This window comes from Pipistrellus hanaki, assembly GCF_964339955.1.
Source record: "Pipistrellus hanaki genome assembly, chromosome: 9".
Lineage (NCBI taxonomy): Eukaryota > Metazoa > Chordata > Mammalia > Chiroptera > Vespertilionidae > Pipistrellus > Pipistrellus hanaki.
This window is the reverse complement of record NC_140511.1, coordinates 54,224,256-54,241,967: the sequence shown is the minus strand read 5'-3', so window position 1 is coordinate 54,241,967 and position 17,712 is coordinate 54,224,256. Positions and strand designations below refer to the sequence as shown.

Genomic DNA, 17,712 nt, shown 5'->3' with positions numbered 1-17,712 from the left:
GCCTGGGGGTGGGGGCCTTGGCGGCAGGGTTGGCCAGAGAGATGAGGGGACCCGGCAGAGAGAGATGGGCCCTGATGCTTTCTGGTGCCCTGGTTGCTTCTGGGCGATCCTTGGGTTCTCATGTGCACACCCCACGTGGAGAGGAGGGCTGTGTGGTGTCCCTTAGCTACCAGCCCCAGCTACCGAACATGTCCTCCCCACCAGGCACTGCTCCCCTACTTTACATGTGTTTTCTTATTTCATCCTGTAACAGCTCAGTGAGGCATTCTTACCACATACAATGGAGAGAAACACTTCTGCTTGCAAAAGGCATGCCATATCCCCATACAATGGAGAGAAACACTTCTGTTTGCAAAGGAATGATAGAGAGGAAGTACCCCAGAGGGCCAAGGAGAAGAGCTAAAAACAGGGGAGCCATGCAGTGTGGCGGGGTGGCCACAGGACTTTTAGCAACAGCAAGTCAGTTCCTATTTCCCGTGTTTCTATGGCATAAACCCACTCTCCTCTCACCAGGCCTCCCATCACACTGGCTGTATACACTCACACTTGTGTGAGTGATCTCCAGGAAAATCAGTAAAAGGGAGCTGAGGTTCATGCCCAGCCTGGGATGGAGCAGGGAAAAAGGCATAGCCACAGGAGATGAAAGTCCCAAAGAGGCAGTGGTCCAAAGCCAGAAGAGATAAAAGGAAGACATTTTCAGGAATATACATGGAGCATGGGGAGGACGTGGAAGTCCAGGTTACTTACAAAAAAGCTAACAAAGGCTCAGAGAGGTGAAGTGAGTTACCCCGGACTGCACAGCCAGCGATGGTGGGCAGGACGTGAACCCAGGCTGCCTGACTCTGGAGGCCCCGCTCTTTGCCGCCTGCCATATTAGTCTCCGGTCCCTTCTGTGCTGATCTCCTCCCTCAGTGGCCTCTTCTGCCCAAGAGACCTTCCCCAGTCTCCTTCTACCACCTTCAACCCCCTCACGGGATGACCCATCACCGGGCCACCTCATCCCCATCTCTATGACCTGGGGACATCTCAGAGGCCCAGGCTGTCCTCCCCACCTCTGTGACCCTCATGTCCAGCACCCGAGTCTGCCTCAGGAGACATGTGATGGCTCAGGCCCAGGAAATCCAGGACCCAGGGGACCTCCAGGGACAGTCCAGACACCAGCTGGCCCCCGAGAGAGACAGTCTCAGGCTCTCCTAGGGAAGCAGGAAGGATGGGCGTAGGGTGGGACTGAGGCTGGGACAGGCCTTTTGGATGCCACCCTCCAAGCTGGAGTCTTTCCCAAGAGGGCAAGGAACACAGAAGGCTCAGTGCAGGGCAAGATTGGGGGTGGCCTCTCGCCATCCCCATCTGTTTTTGAGCTCCTCACTCCTCTCTAAAGCCCCATTACATGGAAGAGCCCCCTCCCTTCCAGTCCCCGTACCTGGGGCTCGGCTGTCACAGCTCATGACCCCATCTTTGCAGTGGCTGCAGAGAGAGAGAGAGAGAGAAACAGAGAGAGAGAGAGAGAGAGAGAGAGAGAGAGAGAGAGAGAGAGAGAGAGAGAGAGATATGCTGGTCAGCAGACCCAGTCACTGCACAGCCCGCACACCAAACCCCAGTCACTGCAGGACCCAGAGACCCACAGTCACTGCCCCCAGATCCCTCCCGCTGCCTGTCCCTGGCTCCTGTGCAGAGGTGAGTGCCATCCATGAGACGTTCTGCTCAGATGCACTCTCCTCAGTTAGCAACTTCCACTGACAGAGTACCAGCAGCACAGCTACACGGGGAACTCACCAGTGGCCCAGAGACGGAATGTCGCTGTCTCCCGGGGGATAGTCCACTCCTTGGAAGTGGCAGGAGCACTGGTTCCTATACAACCCAGAGGCAGAGAACAGTGAGCGGACGCAGGAGCTGAGGCGGGGACTGCCAGGGACAGGGACTCACTTCTCTGCCAGCCAGGGGCAGAGGGACATCTAACGGCATCTACTGTGACATGCGACACATCTCCAGGGAGTGAGGAGGCCAGCCTGGCACCAGGGACAGAGGTCATGGGTGGGCCTCAGACTCAAGGCCCATCCGCCGAGCTAGGTCTCCGTACATTCCCAATGCCAACCTCTTTTGGATGTAAAGTCAAGGCCATGCTGCCTGAGCTCATGCTGTGTATGGGGACAGGGCCATATTCTTGTATTGGTCATTCACACCCAGCATCTGTTCTAATTGCTCAGGCCTATGCCTATAGGTTGTCACATATTCTGAGCACCAGGCTAGGCCTCTAAATACGTCATGTCATCTGCTCCTCATAGGGAGCCTCACTGTAGGTCATCTGAGGGCAAAGACCGTTACCTCCTCACATGCCTCCCACAGCACCTGTGGGCTCTAGCCAAGGGCAGGCCTTGGATCAGAGCAGTTGGGGGCTGGAAGGGAAGTCTGATCTCATCCCACTCCCAGGTTTCCAGTCACTTTCTCCTTCTCCAGTCGCCCCCACCCCCCAAACAACGTACAGAGGCTCCCCTCGCTGGCAATACTCAACACTGTGGGCGGGGGGAACTGGATCTCCAGAGAGGATTCTGGAGTTTAAAAAGGCAGGAGTGATTCTGATATTACCCCCCAAAGAGGCCTCTCTCCAGCCCCCAGCACTCAATCCAATATGAAACCATTTTACAGATGGAGAAATGGCCGGGGGTGTGGGGGGTAGGGCGGGAGTCGGGGCTAGTGGGGATCAAGGGCCTTGCCTGTCGGCCCATGATTCTGGGAGGCTTCCACATCCCATTTGCCTTCCAGCCACACCGAGACCAGGCCTACAGCAGCCTCAGGGCCTCCTGTTCCCTCTGCTTGGAGCACCCGTCCCTCACTTCCCTCAGGTCTCTGCCCAAAGTTGCCTCATCAGAAAGGCCTTCCTTCCATGCTCATCTCAGATGACATAACGGTGACCCACCCAGGACTCCTATTCTCACCGCGCTTCGTAGCTTTGTAGCTCTGATCACCACCAGACCTATAAGTGTCTGTCTGTCTGCCTGTTCTGCACCCCAACCTAGAATGGGAGTGCCATGGGGAGAGCATTCTGTTTGCTCACTGCTGAATGTCCTGGGCCTAGAAATGCCGGGCCCACACTAGGGGACCAATAAATATTTGTGGACAGAGCGGGGAGGTGAGGGCAGAGAGACCCTGTTGGCTCTGTGGGGTGGTTCTGTCTTGTGGTCCTCCTGATGTGCAGAACTGAGAACCAGAGAAGTTAAGACATTCACCCAAAGTCACAGAGCAGGTCAAGGTCAGAGTTGGGGTTTAAACCCAGTGTGACTCCAGAATCCCACTGCCTGTGGGGTAGTTCTGTCTCTGTGGAGTGCCTGAAGGGCCAGGGATGAGGAGGGAGCCCACCCATCTTACCCACCCCGATCTGCCCTGTGACTATGAGATGAAGTATGGGCATCAGAGGGCCAGGCAGGCTTCCCAGCCTCAGGTGCCCTGGAGACCCCAGCCTCCTCCCCGACTGACAGAGGCCAAGCCGACCTGCTCACCTGGGAACACAGAGGTCAGCCTGGGTGTCCAGGTAGGTGTCCGGTGGGCAGGCACAGCCCTCCACACACTCGTCCTCGCTGAGGTCACCGCCGCAGGCCTCAGGGCCAGCCAGGTCCTGGCAGGTTTGTCCACACAGGGCCACACAGGGGCTGTACTCCTTGGTGGCCTCACAGGACAGTGCTGTAGTAGGAAATGGAACTGTGCTTTGTCTCCCTTGTCCCCACCACTGCGTAGAGTGGGATCATTATCCTGATGAGGAGAACTGAGAACCAGAGAAGTGAAGACACTCACCCAAAGTCACACAGCAGGTTAAGGTCACAGTTGGGACTTAAACCCAGTCTGATTGCAGCATCCCACTGCCTCCCACTACACCAGCATGGCAGGGCGGCAGAGCTGGGCCCACCTCCCGACCTCAGCCTGGGCCTTGCCAAAGGTGTATCTTGTTCTTTGCAGGGCATTCCTCGTAGGGAATGATATTGGGGGAAGGGTGGAAATCACTGGCCCCTGACAGCCACATACCCACCCCATCTCACACACACACACACACACACACACACACACACACACTGGCCCCTCTCATTTCCATGCTAGTGACACACTCGGCTGAGATCAATTATGCCCCCTTGGCAGCCTCTCATCCAGAAGGCCCTCTCTTTGCTTAGTCTGGCCGCTGTCCCACTCTTCCGGGTCTCCCACTTGCCAGGGGTCAGGGCAAGTAGATCCCCCGAGCCTGTCCAGCTCAGTTGCTCTCACTGGGGCTGCACACCAAGCCACCTGGGAGTTTTTAAAGATGCTGATGCCAGCGCCCTTCGCAGGTACGTTGTTTTCATTGAACTGAATGTGGCCCAGAGAAGTGCATTTGGCAGAGTTCCCAGGGTGAGTCTAACGTCCAACACTGAGACCCACAGGTCCTATCCAGTCACCTCTAGAGAAACTTTGGCTCAGAGAGGGGCATGGCCTTGCCAGGGACACACAGCAGTTACCTACGAACTGGGCTTGGCTTAGAACTCAGGCCTCCTGACTCCCAGGACTGTTACTTTTTCATTTATTCAACAGACATCTCCCTACTGCTTACAGAGCGGGGCCCTGTGCTGGGGCTCGGGGCACAGAGACAACTAAGAGATGGGAGGTGTGTGGCCGGGTGGGGTGCGGTGGGTATGGGCCAGCTCATGCCCACTGAGCCACACGTGCACCTGAGGGCCACGGAGCAGGTGGTCTTTAGAAAGCTTGCTCCAGCTCTGACCAGAGCGGTTGCAATGCAAGTGCTGAGAGGTGGGGTGGGGTGGGGTAACAGAACCTGGAGCTGGGCTGGAGGTGGGGGTAAGACTGGAGTTGGGTGTCACATATCCCAGGCCTGGGTGACCAAGGAGACCAGGCCCTGGGCCGAGGTGAGAGCAGGAGAAGCCGTTTGCGAGGCGGGATGTCAGGCTGGAGAAGCCTAGAGACGCGCGAGGGGCAAGTTCGGGTGGACACTCAGGCCTGGAGCGCCTGTTCCCCCAGGCCCCCTCTCATGGGCGCACAGAGCGGGGCACTCACCACAGGCTGGCAGGTGGGTGCGGAAGTCAACGGGGAGCCCGTGGCGCTGGCACAGGTGGGCATAGTGGGCCAGCGTGGCACACAGGCAGGGCTGCCCGCAGCGGCAGGCGTCCCGGCGGCACTGCTCGAAGTAGGGCACGGGGCTCAGGTACAGGGAGCAGGGCGCAAACAGCTCCTCCATGAGCACGCTGCAGGCCTGCACCGCGTAGGAGACTGCAGGAGGGAGGCACAGGCACGGGGCAGGGGGTCAGGCTGGCTGGACCCAGACCCAGGCCCTGCCTCCCTCCCCACAGCTCAGGGAGTGTGTGTATGTGTGTGTGTGTGTGTGTTGTGTGTGTGTGTGTGCGTGTGTTCCAGTGTGCGTGTCTGGTTGGGAATGTGTGGGTATGGTTTAGTAAGTTCGGATGTGAATATATAGCGGGCCACATGTATAAATAACTGTAAAGGAGTATGTGTTTACATGTGTACATGCATTCATACATTGCATTCCACCAGGCATGAACCCATGTGCTGGCAGGAGAAACAGGAGTGAACAAACAAACAAAATCTCTGCCCTCGTGGAGCAAACATTCTGGTCGGGGGAGAGCATCACTGAACAATTTACATAGCAAAGTGGAAGGAGAAGTCTCTACGGAGAGCGGCTGGGAAGGAGACAGGGATCACAAGCTGAAGAAGGAGGGGAAATTGCGGTTTTAAATCAAGTGATCAGGAAAGGTCTCCGTGGGAAGATGGTGTTTGAGCAAAACCTTGAAAAAGGTGAGAAGTATGTTTTCTGAGGGAAGGGCATCCCAGGTGGAGGGAACAGCAAGTGCAGAGGCCTGGAGAGGAGAGGCGGCTGGCTGTGTGAGGAGAGCAGCAAGGGGGCCGGGCGGCCAGAGCAGAGTGGAGGGCAGCGGAGGAGGCGGTGAGATGAGGGGAGTGGACAGAGTGTAGGGCCTGATGAGGCCACGGTGAGGACTTGGGCTTTTGCCCTGAGATAAGGGAGCCAGTAGTGCACCTAACAGGGCAGAACGTGGAGCTTCCTGCCTGACAAACCCTCAAGGGGAGGAAACCCAGTTTCTTAGCAACCCTGCCCAATTGGACCAGCTTCCTCAAGCCCAGGCTCCCATTTCCTATCTCTCAAACCCGTTCCACTGCATCCAGTCCCCTCCCCCTGCCTCACCGGCTTGCAGGTGCATGTCACAGGGGTCCAGCGGGGAGCCAGACACCAGCGGGGAGCAGGCAGACAGTGTTTTCCAAGAATTGCCGAAGAGTTGTGGGGTGCTCTCAGGTACACCCACCGGGGACCTGCAGCCAAGACATAGCCACACTGTCCATGGGGGCCCAGGTGAACATCCAGTGTACACCCACGTAAGCACCCTCCTGATCATGTATACACACACACATACACACACACACACACACACACACACACACACACACATACACACGGACCAAGCATAAGCACATGTGTAAGAGGCACAAATGTACCCACCTGAACTGGAACACCATAGGCCCAAGAATACCACCTGCACACCCTTTTCAAGCAAACACACACTCACACATGGCGCAGGCATGTGCCAGACATGCCAGCAGCCAACGGGGCCTCCACAACCACATGCAAACACAATCACGGCTATGCGTGCGCACACATCACATGTAACAGGTTCCAAAGGGACTCACAATGGGCTTGGGCCCACACTGCCCTACCTTCTGCACCCACCCCCAGCTCTTCATGCCAGAAAGAGAGAAACAGGAAAGCTATGAACCAGACTTCTTCCTCCTCTCCCCTCGGGCCATTCCTAACACTCCCTGCCCTCCCTTCCTCTCTGGGTAGGAGACCGTCACACGAGGGGCAGTAAGGAGAGCAAGGGGGAGAAGCATGGTGTTTTCTAAACATCACCACCGCCAAGGGTCACCAAACTCAGGAAGGGAGCCCTCGGCGTCCATAGGGGGCAGGCTCAGCCCACATTACTGCTCCAGGGCAGCCAGAGTCCTCCAGTGACACGGAGCAGTGCTTCCGCAGAATTCACATTCAGGAGGGTGGCAAGCAGCCCACACAGCAGACCAAGGTCTGCCCCACCAGCTGGCCAGCTGCCCTAACTCTGCCCTTCCAGGCAAGACGGAGCAGAGCGCTGCATTTTAAGTGTGTGTGCATTGCAAAGCACTCAGCTTTTCCTTGTTACTGGTTTTTCCAAGCAAATCTGAATCCTTGTTTCCGGCGGAAGAAAGTCGCTCATGTTTCCTTCTGCATCGCCCAATGCGTGTAACTCGAAGGACTGGCCAGAACCCCCATCCTTCAAGATCAATCCTTCGTCCTTATTTCTGGGAGGCCTGACTACTGTCCCCTCCCAAGGCACTAAACTGCGTCCAAGCCCAGAGAGTCCTTCCTTGACGCTCCATCGGTCCATGGGGAACAGCACCAGGCAGGAGAGTGGGAGGGTGGTGAGAGAGAAAGCAGGAATTCTGGCATCCCTGACTCACTGTGAGCTTGCACTCATCTAAAGGTGTTCAAAGGACTTGTGTGCATGCATATAAGCCTAACCAGAGGTCATGGACAACAGGGGGTGGGCATACATGGGGAGGGGTTTGGGATGGGAATGGGGGGATGAGGACAATTATGTGACACCATAATCAATAAAGAAATTTAAAAATAAAAAATAAAGGTGTTCACAGTCAAAGCCAACAACTCAAACCCCTGCTAATTTTAAGACTTTTACCATAAAACTGTATTTCTCAAGGTATGCTCTATAGACCTCATAAACTAGAATCACAGGGGTGCTCATCTATAATAATAAAAGCATAATATGCTAATTAGACTGGACATCCTTCCAGACTAACTTCTGAAGGAAGCCTGGGCTGTGAGGGCTGAGCCCCTCACACGAATTTTGGGCATCAGGCCTCTAGTTAGAAATAAGATTCTTGGGCCTTAACCTATAGCAGATTCTTAAAGGGTAGGACCCAGGAGTCAGCATGTTAACAACCTCTGCATCTTCCGCACAGAGAGGACTGAGCCACTGCCTTAAAGAAACACGCAAGTTTACATACAGAGAAATAAATGATCCATGGAGAATACCAGGCCCAGGGGAGCCCATGGGAGTTTGGGAGATTAGGATACTTGGCCCTACGGGCCCCTCCACCCACCCCTCCTTCCTGTCCCAGGGCAGGAGCACGTACAGAAAGTCGTCCTGCGTGTTGCCGTTGAAGGTGCCGCAGAGGCCCACGGTGTCCTCCACCCATCGCTGGTCCACCTGCAGGTAGAGCCGCAAGCCCTCTCGGTCGTAGAGCACCCGCACACCCACGTTGGTCCTCACCCGCAGGAACACGGAGGACAGCCTCCGGATCTCAAAGGCGTCTGGGCACGGAAGCCGAAGGGGGGTGTGGGAAGTTGGGTCACGATGCACCCCACCCCATCCCCCACCTCCCACCCCCCACCACCTGCGTGGTGCCCTCTGAGCCCCATACCCAGCCCAGCCCTCACCCACAGTGAGCCCTGCCAAGCGGGTGGTGTGAGGAAATCCTGCTCCAGGATGAAACCAGGACCAGGGGTAACGTACCGTGGCAGCACCACCTGAGACATTTCCTCTAGCTTTCAATGCCTATCACAGCTTTGCCTCCCCACTAACTGGTATGTTTCCTTCTCTGGCAAAGGGAATTCCGTAACTGCCCATTCTCTTCGCAACGGCCACCAGGAAGCTCACAGCATGACTTTGGATTCGGTCGTAGCAATTTTAAAGTGTAGATGCAATCGTGGTGAATTGTATGCCCTTTGTGACTTGTACTTCTTTGGCCTCTTTACCCTCACTCCCCTCCATCTTGAGTCCCTATCCTTTCTTCTTTCCTTTTGCATTTTCTCCGGCGCTATTTTATTTCTTAGTAATTTTGCCATTTTTGTTAGTCGTGCTTCCTAGGAGCTACCACAAATCCCTGTGGAATCAGACAGGATAACAGTGATCATTAAACAAATCTGAGAGCGGGGGTGGAAAACAGCTTCATTCATACCCTAAGTTAGGAGAGGCCATACTGCTCTGAAGCCTGTCATGTTGGAGTGGGGGTAAAGGTCACTTTAGAGTCCATCATCCATGTCCCTGGGACCCAGGTGCCCCTGGCCTGATCCACCCAGGATTAGAATGGGAGCTCTTGCCCATATGGCAGTGTCTTTGGCCAGAGGAGCCTGGGAGAAGCCTGGGCAGCAGTTCCCAGCCAGCTCTCGTCCACCAAAGCCGTACCGTCCGTGTAGGGTGGGGTGACCTTGTACTGGTCAAACAGAAGGACATCCCCCGCTTGGGTCAGGGTCACCTGTCTCCGAGGGTCCTGGTGCAGAATCACTGACACCGACTGGACACAGACTCCATCCTGGTTCTGGGTAGACAGGAAGGCCCATGGGGCAGAGTTAGTCTGTCTGTCCTGCTGGTCCTAACAGAGCCCTCCAAGAGCAGAGAATTGAGTGCAATTTGAGGCCAGGTGTAGGCTCCTCATGGTGACAGAGGATATTAAGGGTCCTCTAAATGAATGCCTTCATCTGGGGAATGGGAAGGCAGAAGCTCAGGCTGGAGGTCAGTGACAGAGCAAGGATAATATAAATAAATGTGATAGTCAACACTCAGGCTGTCTATGACACAGAGCAGAAATGGTCCCTGAATGGCCCGAAGTTTAGCATCAGAAACACTCCCCACTCCATTACCAACTGGGTCTTCAATTTCATTCTTGTATGGTTGTTTATAGAGCTCTTTCCATGTGCACATCCTGTGAAGTACCAAGCTCCTCTTGGTACAGGGAGGCAGGATAAGAGCTAATATTCTCTGGGCCTCACGTTCTCATCTCTAAAATGGGTAGTACGCTCGAGCCCATTTTTACCTCTTTGCACCAGAAGAGATTAACACAATCACACAGTGATGAACTTGGTAGGTATAGTCCCTGCCCTCGTGGAGAGTACATATTTGTGGACGGACATTAAATGAATACTGCAAAGCAGGTTATTTATCAGTGTAATCAGTGCTGCAAACATATGTAGGTGCTAAGAAAACATAAAGCAAAAGAACCAGACTTAATCTGCAGAGGTAGGAAAGGCCATCCTAGGAAATGATAATAATAATAATAATGTAAAAATAATCATAGCAATACTAAAAACTCTTAATGCTACAATGTATAATAGTAATTGTAACAGCTAACTTTAATGTAGAGTTTCAATGTTCTGGAACTATTCTAATATTTTTATATACATGTATTCAATTAATCCTCATAGCAATTCTATTGAGTAAGCATAAACAATCCCATTTTTCAGATCATAAAACTGAGTGTTGTGGGGGGAAGTGACATTGGAGCTGAGGTCTGAACCATGCAAAGAGAGAGGGGGAGAAAGGAAACATCCAGGAGGAGAGAATAGCTGAGTCATGTCCCCTGACACAGGACGGCATATCATGCATTCAAGGGCATAAAAGAAGACTAGAGGGGCAGAACCCACTGGGCAAAGTGCTTTAAGATAAGGTTCAAGAGGGAGGCGGGGGCCAGCTTAGGCAGAGCTGACACAGCTCCAGGGTCACCTCCCCTAGGAAGCCTTTCTGGATCCACCTCTGATGCCCAGGTAAAATAGCAACAAGGAAAAGTTCCTCCACTGGCTACCCTGTACTCTCCACACTGTCACAGCTCCTGTAATTGAGTAGGTTATGGGGTCACTTGTCTGCCTTACCCATCAAAGTGTAAGGCCCAAAAGACCAGAGCCAGGCTCAATTCATCCCAGTCTCCAAGACCTAACATAGCTTTGGGCACAAGTATTTGCTGAACTCATGAATGAATGAATAAAAATGAATGCATGCATGCATGCTTGAATGAATGAAAATGAATGCATGCATGAATGAAAACAGAGATGTTGAAGATACAATCCAAGGAAGCAGAGAAGATTAAGTTGAATTAGAGCCATATTACAGATTTAAAAAAAAAAAAAAAAAAAAAAAAAAAACACTTAGGCCCAAGAAAGGAAACTGACTCTCAACTATTCTAGAGCCAGAGCCCAGTCTCCTGCCCCAGGCTCTGCCCAAGAACAATAGACAGAGGCTAAGGGGGCTGTGGAAAGACCCGGCGCCCTGCCCTAACCCCCCAGCCTTTCTAGGGGCAGAGGGCAGGGGCGGCTGGCAGGATTGCACCCGGCGTCCCCAGCCCTTACCAGGCCGCACGGGGCGTTCTGCAATGTCACTGTGAAGGTGCCCGAGGAACGGCTCTTGGCCAGGATGTACTGACACGTGGCAGGGAACGTGTACCGGCGGCCGTCAAAGGTGGTGAAGTGGATGTCGCCGGTCACCGAACACTCGGCTGAGGACAGAGAGAGGTGGCTGACCCCCGGGAGCTGCCGCGTGGGGACGGCCTCTGCCCTGCAGGCCCAGAGCAGCAGGAGGAGTCAGCACCCTGTCCTCAGGGCTCAGGGCCGTGCCTGGAGCCCTGGCCTGCCCTTTGGGAGCCCTGCCCCTGGGGAGGTGCAGCCCTGCCCTGAACTCCCTCTGACAGGAGACCAGGCTTTGGGCTTGAAGACCAATTCTCATCCAAGCTCCTAACGTCAGGAAGGCCCTTAGATCCATAGAACCCCAGGAAAAATGGGCCCTCGTGGATGGAGCAATCGCTTAACCAGGCAAAGCAGCTCTGAGGAAACAGGGGAGGGTGGTTACACACAAAAAAAAAAAAAAAAAAAAAAAAAACCTGAGTGACCCCCAATCCACCGCCCTAGCCCCAACAGCAGGCCTGGCTCCCAGTTTCCCTGCCCTCAATACTGTGAGACTAGGGGAAGGGCGTAGAGTCCAAGGAGGGTCAGGTATACCTGGGCAGACAGATGTGCTGCACACCCACTTGCCCGCAGTGCACGTGCTGAAACAGAGACCAAAATGGCAGAGTTCACCCTTCCTGGACGAGATGCTGGAGGGTGGCAGGGTCCACAGAGCTCCTGCCCCGAGCCCTCAGTTTCCCCACCTCTGACATGGGCGGTGGAGATTCCACACACAGATGAAATCTAATGACATCTGTGACTCAGAGATGCTGAGTGAGTGCCCTCCTGTCATCAGGGCTCCCACACCCCCAGATGGGCAGCCCTGATGGAAAGCCCTGGGATTTACCAGCTCCTCCCACCCCCAGCAGCGGGCACAGACCAGGCATTGCAGTCTTCTTTCACCACAGAGCCAGTCGGGTACAGGGTCCCGTGGAACTCACAGGGACAGTCAGCCGGTGCCACACAGCCCCCATCCTCGAAGATCAACCCTACGGAGACAGAGAGGCCCACTTCACTCACCTCCGTCCCTGTTCACAAACCTTTCATGGCTCCCAGATCCTGTGATCAGGATTCCCACACTCAAGCTCTTGCATCACTGAGCCCTCCTTCAAATGTCCTCCTGTATAAAATCCTCAGCTCAGGCCAGATCTGAACTTCCTCTGAGCAAATAATCTCACCTCCAGAACTCTACTCAGAGACACCCATCCCAAACAGCCTGCATATGGTCTAGCTTCTTCTCACCACCTCTCAAAAGCCTGTTATTGTATCTAGAACCAGCATAGGTACCGCCTCCTCCAGGAAGCCTTCCCTGACCATCCATCTCTCCCACTAGTGAATTCCTATATCCTTTCTTGTGTGAACCCCTGAGTGGATGTGCCTTAGAATGGAGTTATACGTAAGTGTCTTCTCACTGCCACCAGAGTCTGATCCCTAAAGTCAATCTTTATATTTTTTAGCCCACCCCTGCCTAGCTGAGCGGCCTGCACGCACACTATAGATGTGCTGCAAAGTTATGCACCGTGAAAACAGTGCGTGGATGAACGTTGGAACAAATGCGTTGTGATACATGAATAGGTGAACAATGGACGACTTGCCCTCATCTACGCACCATAGAAAGCTCAGACCCAACGAAATGAGACACCCTGCCGAACCTCCCGAGAGCCACAGTCCCGCCCCCATCCTCACCTCCCTCAGCCCGTTCATTCATTTATTCCTTTATTAGTTGCTTGCTCCTTCCTTCATTCATTCCACGCACAGGCATCCTCCTAGTCCCTGCTGCATGCTCACTCCGTGCCCGGCCGGGTCAGGCACCCCCTCGGCCCCAGCATACCGTCGGGGCAGTAGCAGCCATCCACACAGGCGATCTCGCTGTCCACGCAGGCCGCCCTGGGCTGGCAGGAGGTGGGGCAGCAGGTGATGCACTCGTTGTAGGTGAAGGCCTTCTCCTTGCAGTGCACGGCTTGGGGGGAAGGCAGCAGCACGGCCGGTCAGCTCCTTCCGGGCCCAGCTCTGCCAAGACCCACCCAGTCCCTCTCCTAGGCCCTGGGGCAGCAACAGAAGGGCTTTCATTTTCCTGACCCCTTAGCCCAGTGGTCGGCAAACCCATTAGCCAACAGAGCCAAATATCAACAGTACAACGATTGAAATTTCTTTTGAGAGCCAAATTTTTTAAACTTAAATTTCTTCTAATGCCACATATTCAAAATAGACTCGCCCAGGCTGTGGTATTTTGTGGAAGAGCCACACTAGAGGGGCCAAAGAGCCGCATGTGGCTCGCGAGCCTCGGTTTACCGACCACTTAGCTCTAATGGCGAGAACGACCCTCCTGTCACTCACTCTATGGCCCTGGGCCAGTCCATCCCATCTGAGCCTCAGTTTCCCATCTGTCACATGGGAGGGGACCTCAGGGCTTAAAGCTCTCACTGTGGTTCTGGGCAGGACAGGACATGGAGCTGAGGCCTCAGAATGCCACCTGCCACCCTAGGACAGAGCTTGTCTGGGCCCTCCCTGCCCACCACCAGGCTGCACCTACTGCATTGCCGGAGCTGGGTCCTCCAGCCCTGCAGGGGTCGCCCCGCCTGGGCACATGCCCGGGCATACTCGGCCAGTGCCCGGCACCAGGTGGCATCATCACCAGCTGACCTGTGAGGGAAAACCGAGGGCAATACTGAGCAAGGCCCAGTCGCCACCAACCCTCCACATTCTGTAGAGACTGCAGTGCTCAGGCACCCCTGTTCTCCACACAACTGGGAAAGGAAGTGGGGGCAGGGTGGGGGGAGGGTCAGGCCCCATTTCTGAGCCTCAGTGAATGGAAAAGCTCTGCCCCATCTACGCAGATAATTTCAGAGCTTTAGGAAGCATATCTGTCAGTGCCTGGGATTGTCCGGCTCAGTGGCCCACGGGCTGAGCCCACCCCAATACTGAGAGGGATTTCCCCACCACCCCCAGTCCAGGCTTCCCACTCACTGGCAGAGGTCGCTGGTGCAGCTGGCAGCGAAGGGCAGAGGGCTGACGTAGGCATGGCAGGCATCAAAGGGGGGCCTCAGCAGCGCCTCACACCGGTCATACACACTCTGGGGCAAGGACAGGGAGCTAGAGGGCCACGCACAGCCCTCTGACTCCACCAGCCCCACATGGAACCCCAGCTTAGGCCCAGGGGAGGGGAGGAGAGGACAGGGTCCTTGGGCACCTACAACCTGGGCACCTGCAGCCAATGACTTTTCAAGAGGTAGATGGGAACCCAATGTAAGCAAGGCACTAGGGAGGTAAGGAGCCGGGGTCCCGACCTGCATGGTTCCCAGGCTCTGCTGCAGGCATGGAGGGCGAGGCAGGGAGGAGGTTGTGGGCCCTGGAGGCTGGTTAGGGGCCTGCTCCTGCCAGCTGTGCACAAACTCAACCACGTCATCCGTCAGCTTCCCTGTGGAGAGAACCAGCATGACCACAGAGGTGGTGGTGGTGGTGGGGGGGGTAAGGCAGGTGCACAGAGAAATCAGAGGGAAGGCAGGTGCAGCCAAGGAGATGCCCAGAGGTGGGCAAGGAGTTGAGGAATCCAGCCTGCTGAGCTCCCATCCCAACCTGCATGCCCAACAGAGTCACTCTCCTGGGAGAACGCTCAACATCTGTAGCGGGTGCCTCCTGCTCCACACTCAGGGGAGGCAACGCCATGCAGTGGAGAGAGTACCGTGTGTAAGCCTGGACACAGGGCCTCAGTTTCCCCATATGTGAAATAGGCCCATAATCCCCCCATGAGATCATTTCCCGGACTACATGGGGTGATGCACATAAAGTGTTCAATATGCTGTGGGTGCTCAAGGTGTCACTGCCCTTCTTCGAGCCTGAGTCCCCTGCACCTTCACTATTACTCTTACCTCTCTTCCTTGGGGACCTTCAGCTCCAGCTGGGCCCTCTCTTCCTGACTCTCTGCCCCCTCCCTCCAGGCCTTACAAGGTCAATCCCACCCAGCAAAGTGCCCAGGAGATGCTCACACAACCCTAGTAGGAATTATCATTATGACTATTTTACAGAAGAAGAAACTGAGGTCGAGTGGTTAAGAACTGAGAACGTGGCCTCCCACTGGATTTTAGTAACATGACCCAGGGTTCTTCCCTAAGGCCCTCCTACCCCTCCCAGACCTGTCCCTCCACCAAAACCCACTGGAGGCTGCCCACCCTGCGCCTTACCATAGCTGGTCACCAGGTCGTCCTGGGGGTCAGCATTGTTGTTCCCACACAGCCCGTGGGTCCAGCCCACGAACTCCGGGCTCATCTTGATATAGACAGCGGAGGCACCGTCCCAGGCCAGCGTGAAGGCAGACTGATACCGCACAAGGACGTAGCCAGCAAGCCTCTGCAGGTGCACGCTCCCCATCACATGGGGCAGCTGGACCCTGCAACACAGCCCAGAGCGCCAGAGCACTCACAGCACCTCCACTAGCCCAGTCCCCTCACCAAAGGATCCGCCATCCCTACCTGCATGAAACCCAAGGCCCCTCTTTCCCTCCCCGACTCCTCAGGGCCTAGAAGTCCACCATAGAGAGAGATTCTTTTGTTTCCAGGGTTTTAAAATTGCTTTTTAAAAATCGCAGGTTTTTTTGGCAGAGACAAATCTTATCGTGCCTGGATTTGCTAGCTCCGCTCTCCTAGTCAGCAGAGATGGTATAAGCAGACAGTGGCTTTGTTTGGTGGGGGATGAGAAAGGGGTAAGAAAAGCACACTCCGAGGATGAAGGTAGAGTGGGACAGAAGAAAAGACACAGGGACCACTTTCCCAAGTCTTGCTGGGATAGGGTCTCCTAGCCAACCTGGGATTTGGCCATCCGCCTGAAAAATCAGCAAAGGAAAACAAAAGAGGCGCCCAACCAACCAAAATGGTACCAAAAGCTTGGTTTTCCCATTTCCAGGTCTGAAGCCAGAAATGAGAAAGGGGAGAAGGGTCACCGCAGGAAGACCCCACCTCTCCTTCGGCAACAAAGTGACTGAGAGCAGCCGGGAAGGGAAGGACAGCGACGAAGGTTTCAGAAAGAACCACAGTCCAGCTAGTGTGGGAACAGGGTCCTCCCTCCTTGTGCGGTCCCCTCATGTCCCAGAAAATGACCCCATGTCACCAGAAAAGGGCGAAAGCATGCCGTTTCTGTTCTGAGGAGACTTGAACTGTGTATTATCCATTCGGGCAGGTTTTCTTCAAATTGTGGAGGTGGACGGGGGATTAGCACGCTTTAGAAGCATGCTCGCATCTCTCTGGGAAATTGCTCTTTGCCTGAAAACCCACCGACTGGAAACCCACAGGGCCTGAGAGTCACAGAAAATCACGAGGGACTTGTCTTCCTGCAGACCCAGCTGCCTGGACACCCAGCTGGCCTGCCGGCGTGTTCCTGCCCTCGCGGTGGAAATCCTGCCGCTGCCCCCTAGAACCATTTTCTCTAGGCCTGAGGATGGCAGGTGCTCACCCACCCCCACCAGCATTGCCCCGGAGCAGGAGAGGTCAGAGCAGAAGGCGTTGTTACCTCACTCCTCCGTGGGTGACCTCCTTGGCCAGACGGAGCTCCTGCTCGCCCGCAAAGAAGAGGCTGACAGCCCTGGAGCAGGTGTAGGGGGAGGAGCCGCACTGCGGGTCATTGTGCACCTGATGTGGAGGGGGGGTGTGTCAAAGGGTAGAGTGCAGGGTTCCTGCTGGGAACTCCAGTTCTGGACCCAGAGGGCTCCTGCGGAGCTTCTGCTAAATGCTGATCACCTGCCCGCTGCATGCCGGGCATCTTTCCTCTGAGGCCTCTCTCAGTCCCCCAATATCCCAGGGAGGTCAGGGCTGCGAGTATCTGAATTTCAGAGAGGAGGCCACTGCTGCTCAGAAGGTGAGGGGACGACGGAGGTCACACGCACAGCCAGGAGGCTAACCCAAGTCTGCTGGTTCAAATCCCAGCGCTCTCTCACTATACTGCGCTGTCTCCCCATTTCTGGACTCTGTTTCTCCATCCCAGGTGATCCCATCAGATGGAAAGGCAGAGTTGTAGACTCCCACCATTTCACATGCATACAGAATGAACGCACACACATGTTCACCTCATATATCCACTCACAGGGTACTCTCACCCACACTTTATAAACACACTTCTACTGCAACCCTGGTGAGCAGTCCAGCCCTCCCCGCACCCACATCTCTCCTGTGCTGCCTGTCACATACACATCTCCTCTGTCCCCTGCTCAGAGAGAACCCACACCTCCAAGGCCATAGGAACCAGGGGGTGGAGGGTGAGGGGGCACCAGAGCTCCCAGAGCTTAGAGGAAAGTCTGAAAATGTTTCTCTTCCTCAGCTTTCCACTGCAACTGTTAAATGTGGTTAAGCAGATGGACCACTTCAGCCAAAAGTAGGATCTGTGAAAGCCACCTCATAGTCTAATTACTAAATAGTTTTCAAATATTTTGACCATGACCCACAGTAAGAAATAAAAATATA

At 54.9% G+C, this 17,712-nt stretch overlaps 1 protein-coding gene across 1 annotated transcript in view; it reads right to left on the bottom strand.

Annotated features, from left to right (window-relative positions):
* Positions 1-17,712, bottom strand: part of OTOG (otogelin) — a gene marked incomplete at its 5' end in the record, with an annotated part of 66,182 nt that overhangs the window by 41,195 nt on the left and 7,275 nt on the right. Inside the window, 16 exons of the mRNA XM_084895441.1 lie at positions 1,421-1,464; positions 1,774-1,848; positions 3,495-3,675; positions 5,032-5,244; positions 6,194-6,318; positions 8,188-8,365; positions 9,240-9,372; positions 11,174-11,319; positions 11,819-11,865; positions 12,144-12,252; positions 13,095-13,223; positions 13,797-13,906; positions 14,231-14,337; positions 14,551-14,681; positions 15,445-15,650; positions 16,766-16,884. Of these exons, the coding sequence (XP_084751567.1) occupies positions 1,421-1,464; positions 1,774-1,848; positions 3,495-3,675; positions 5,032-5,244; positions 6,194-6,318; positions 8,188-8,365; positions 9,240-9,372; positions 11,174-11,319; positions 11,819-11,865; positions 12,144-12,252; positions 13,095-13,223; positions 13,797-13,906; positions 14,231-14,337; positions 14,551-14,681; positions 15,445-15,650; positions 16,766-16,884 (2,053 nt within the window). The remainder of the gene's footprint in view (positions 1-1,420; positions 1,465-1,773; positions 1,849-3,494; positions 3,676-5,031; positions 5,245-6,193; positions 6,319-8,187; positions 8,366-9,239; positions 9,373-11,173; positions 11,320-11,818; positions 11,866-12,143; positions 12,253-13,094; positions 13,224-13,796; positions 13,907-14,230; positions 14,338-14,550; positions 14,682-15,444; positions 15,651-16,765; positions 16,885-17,712) is intronic.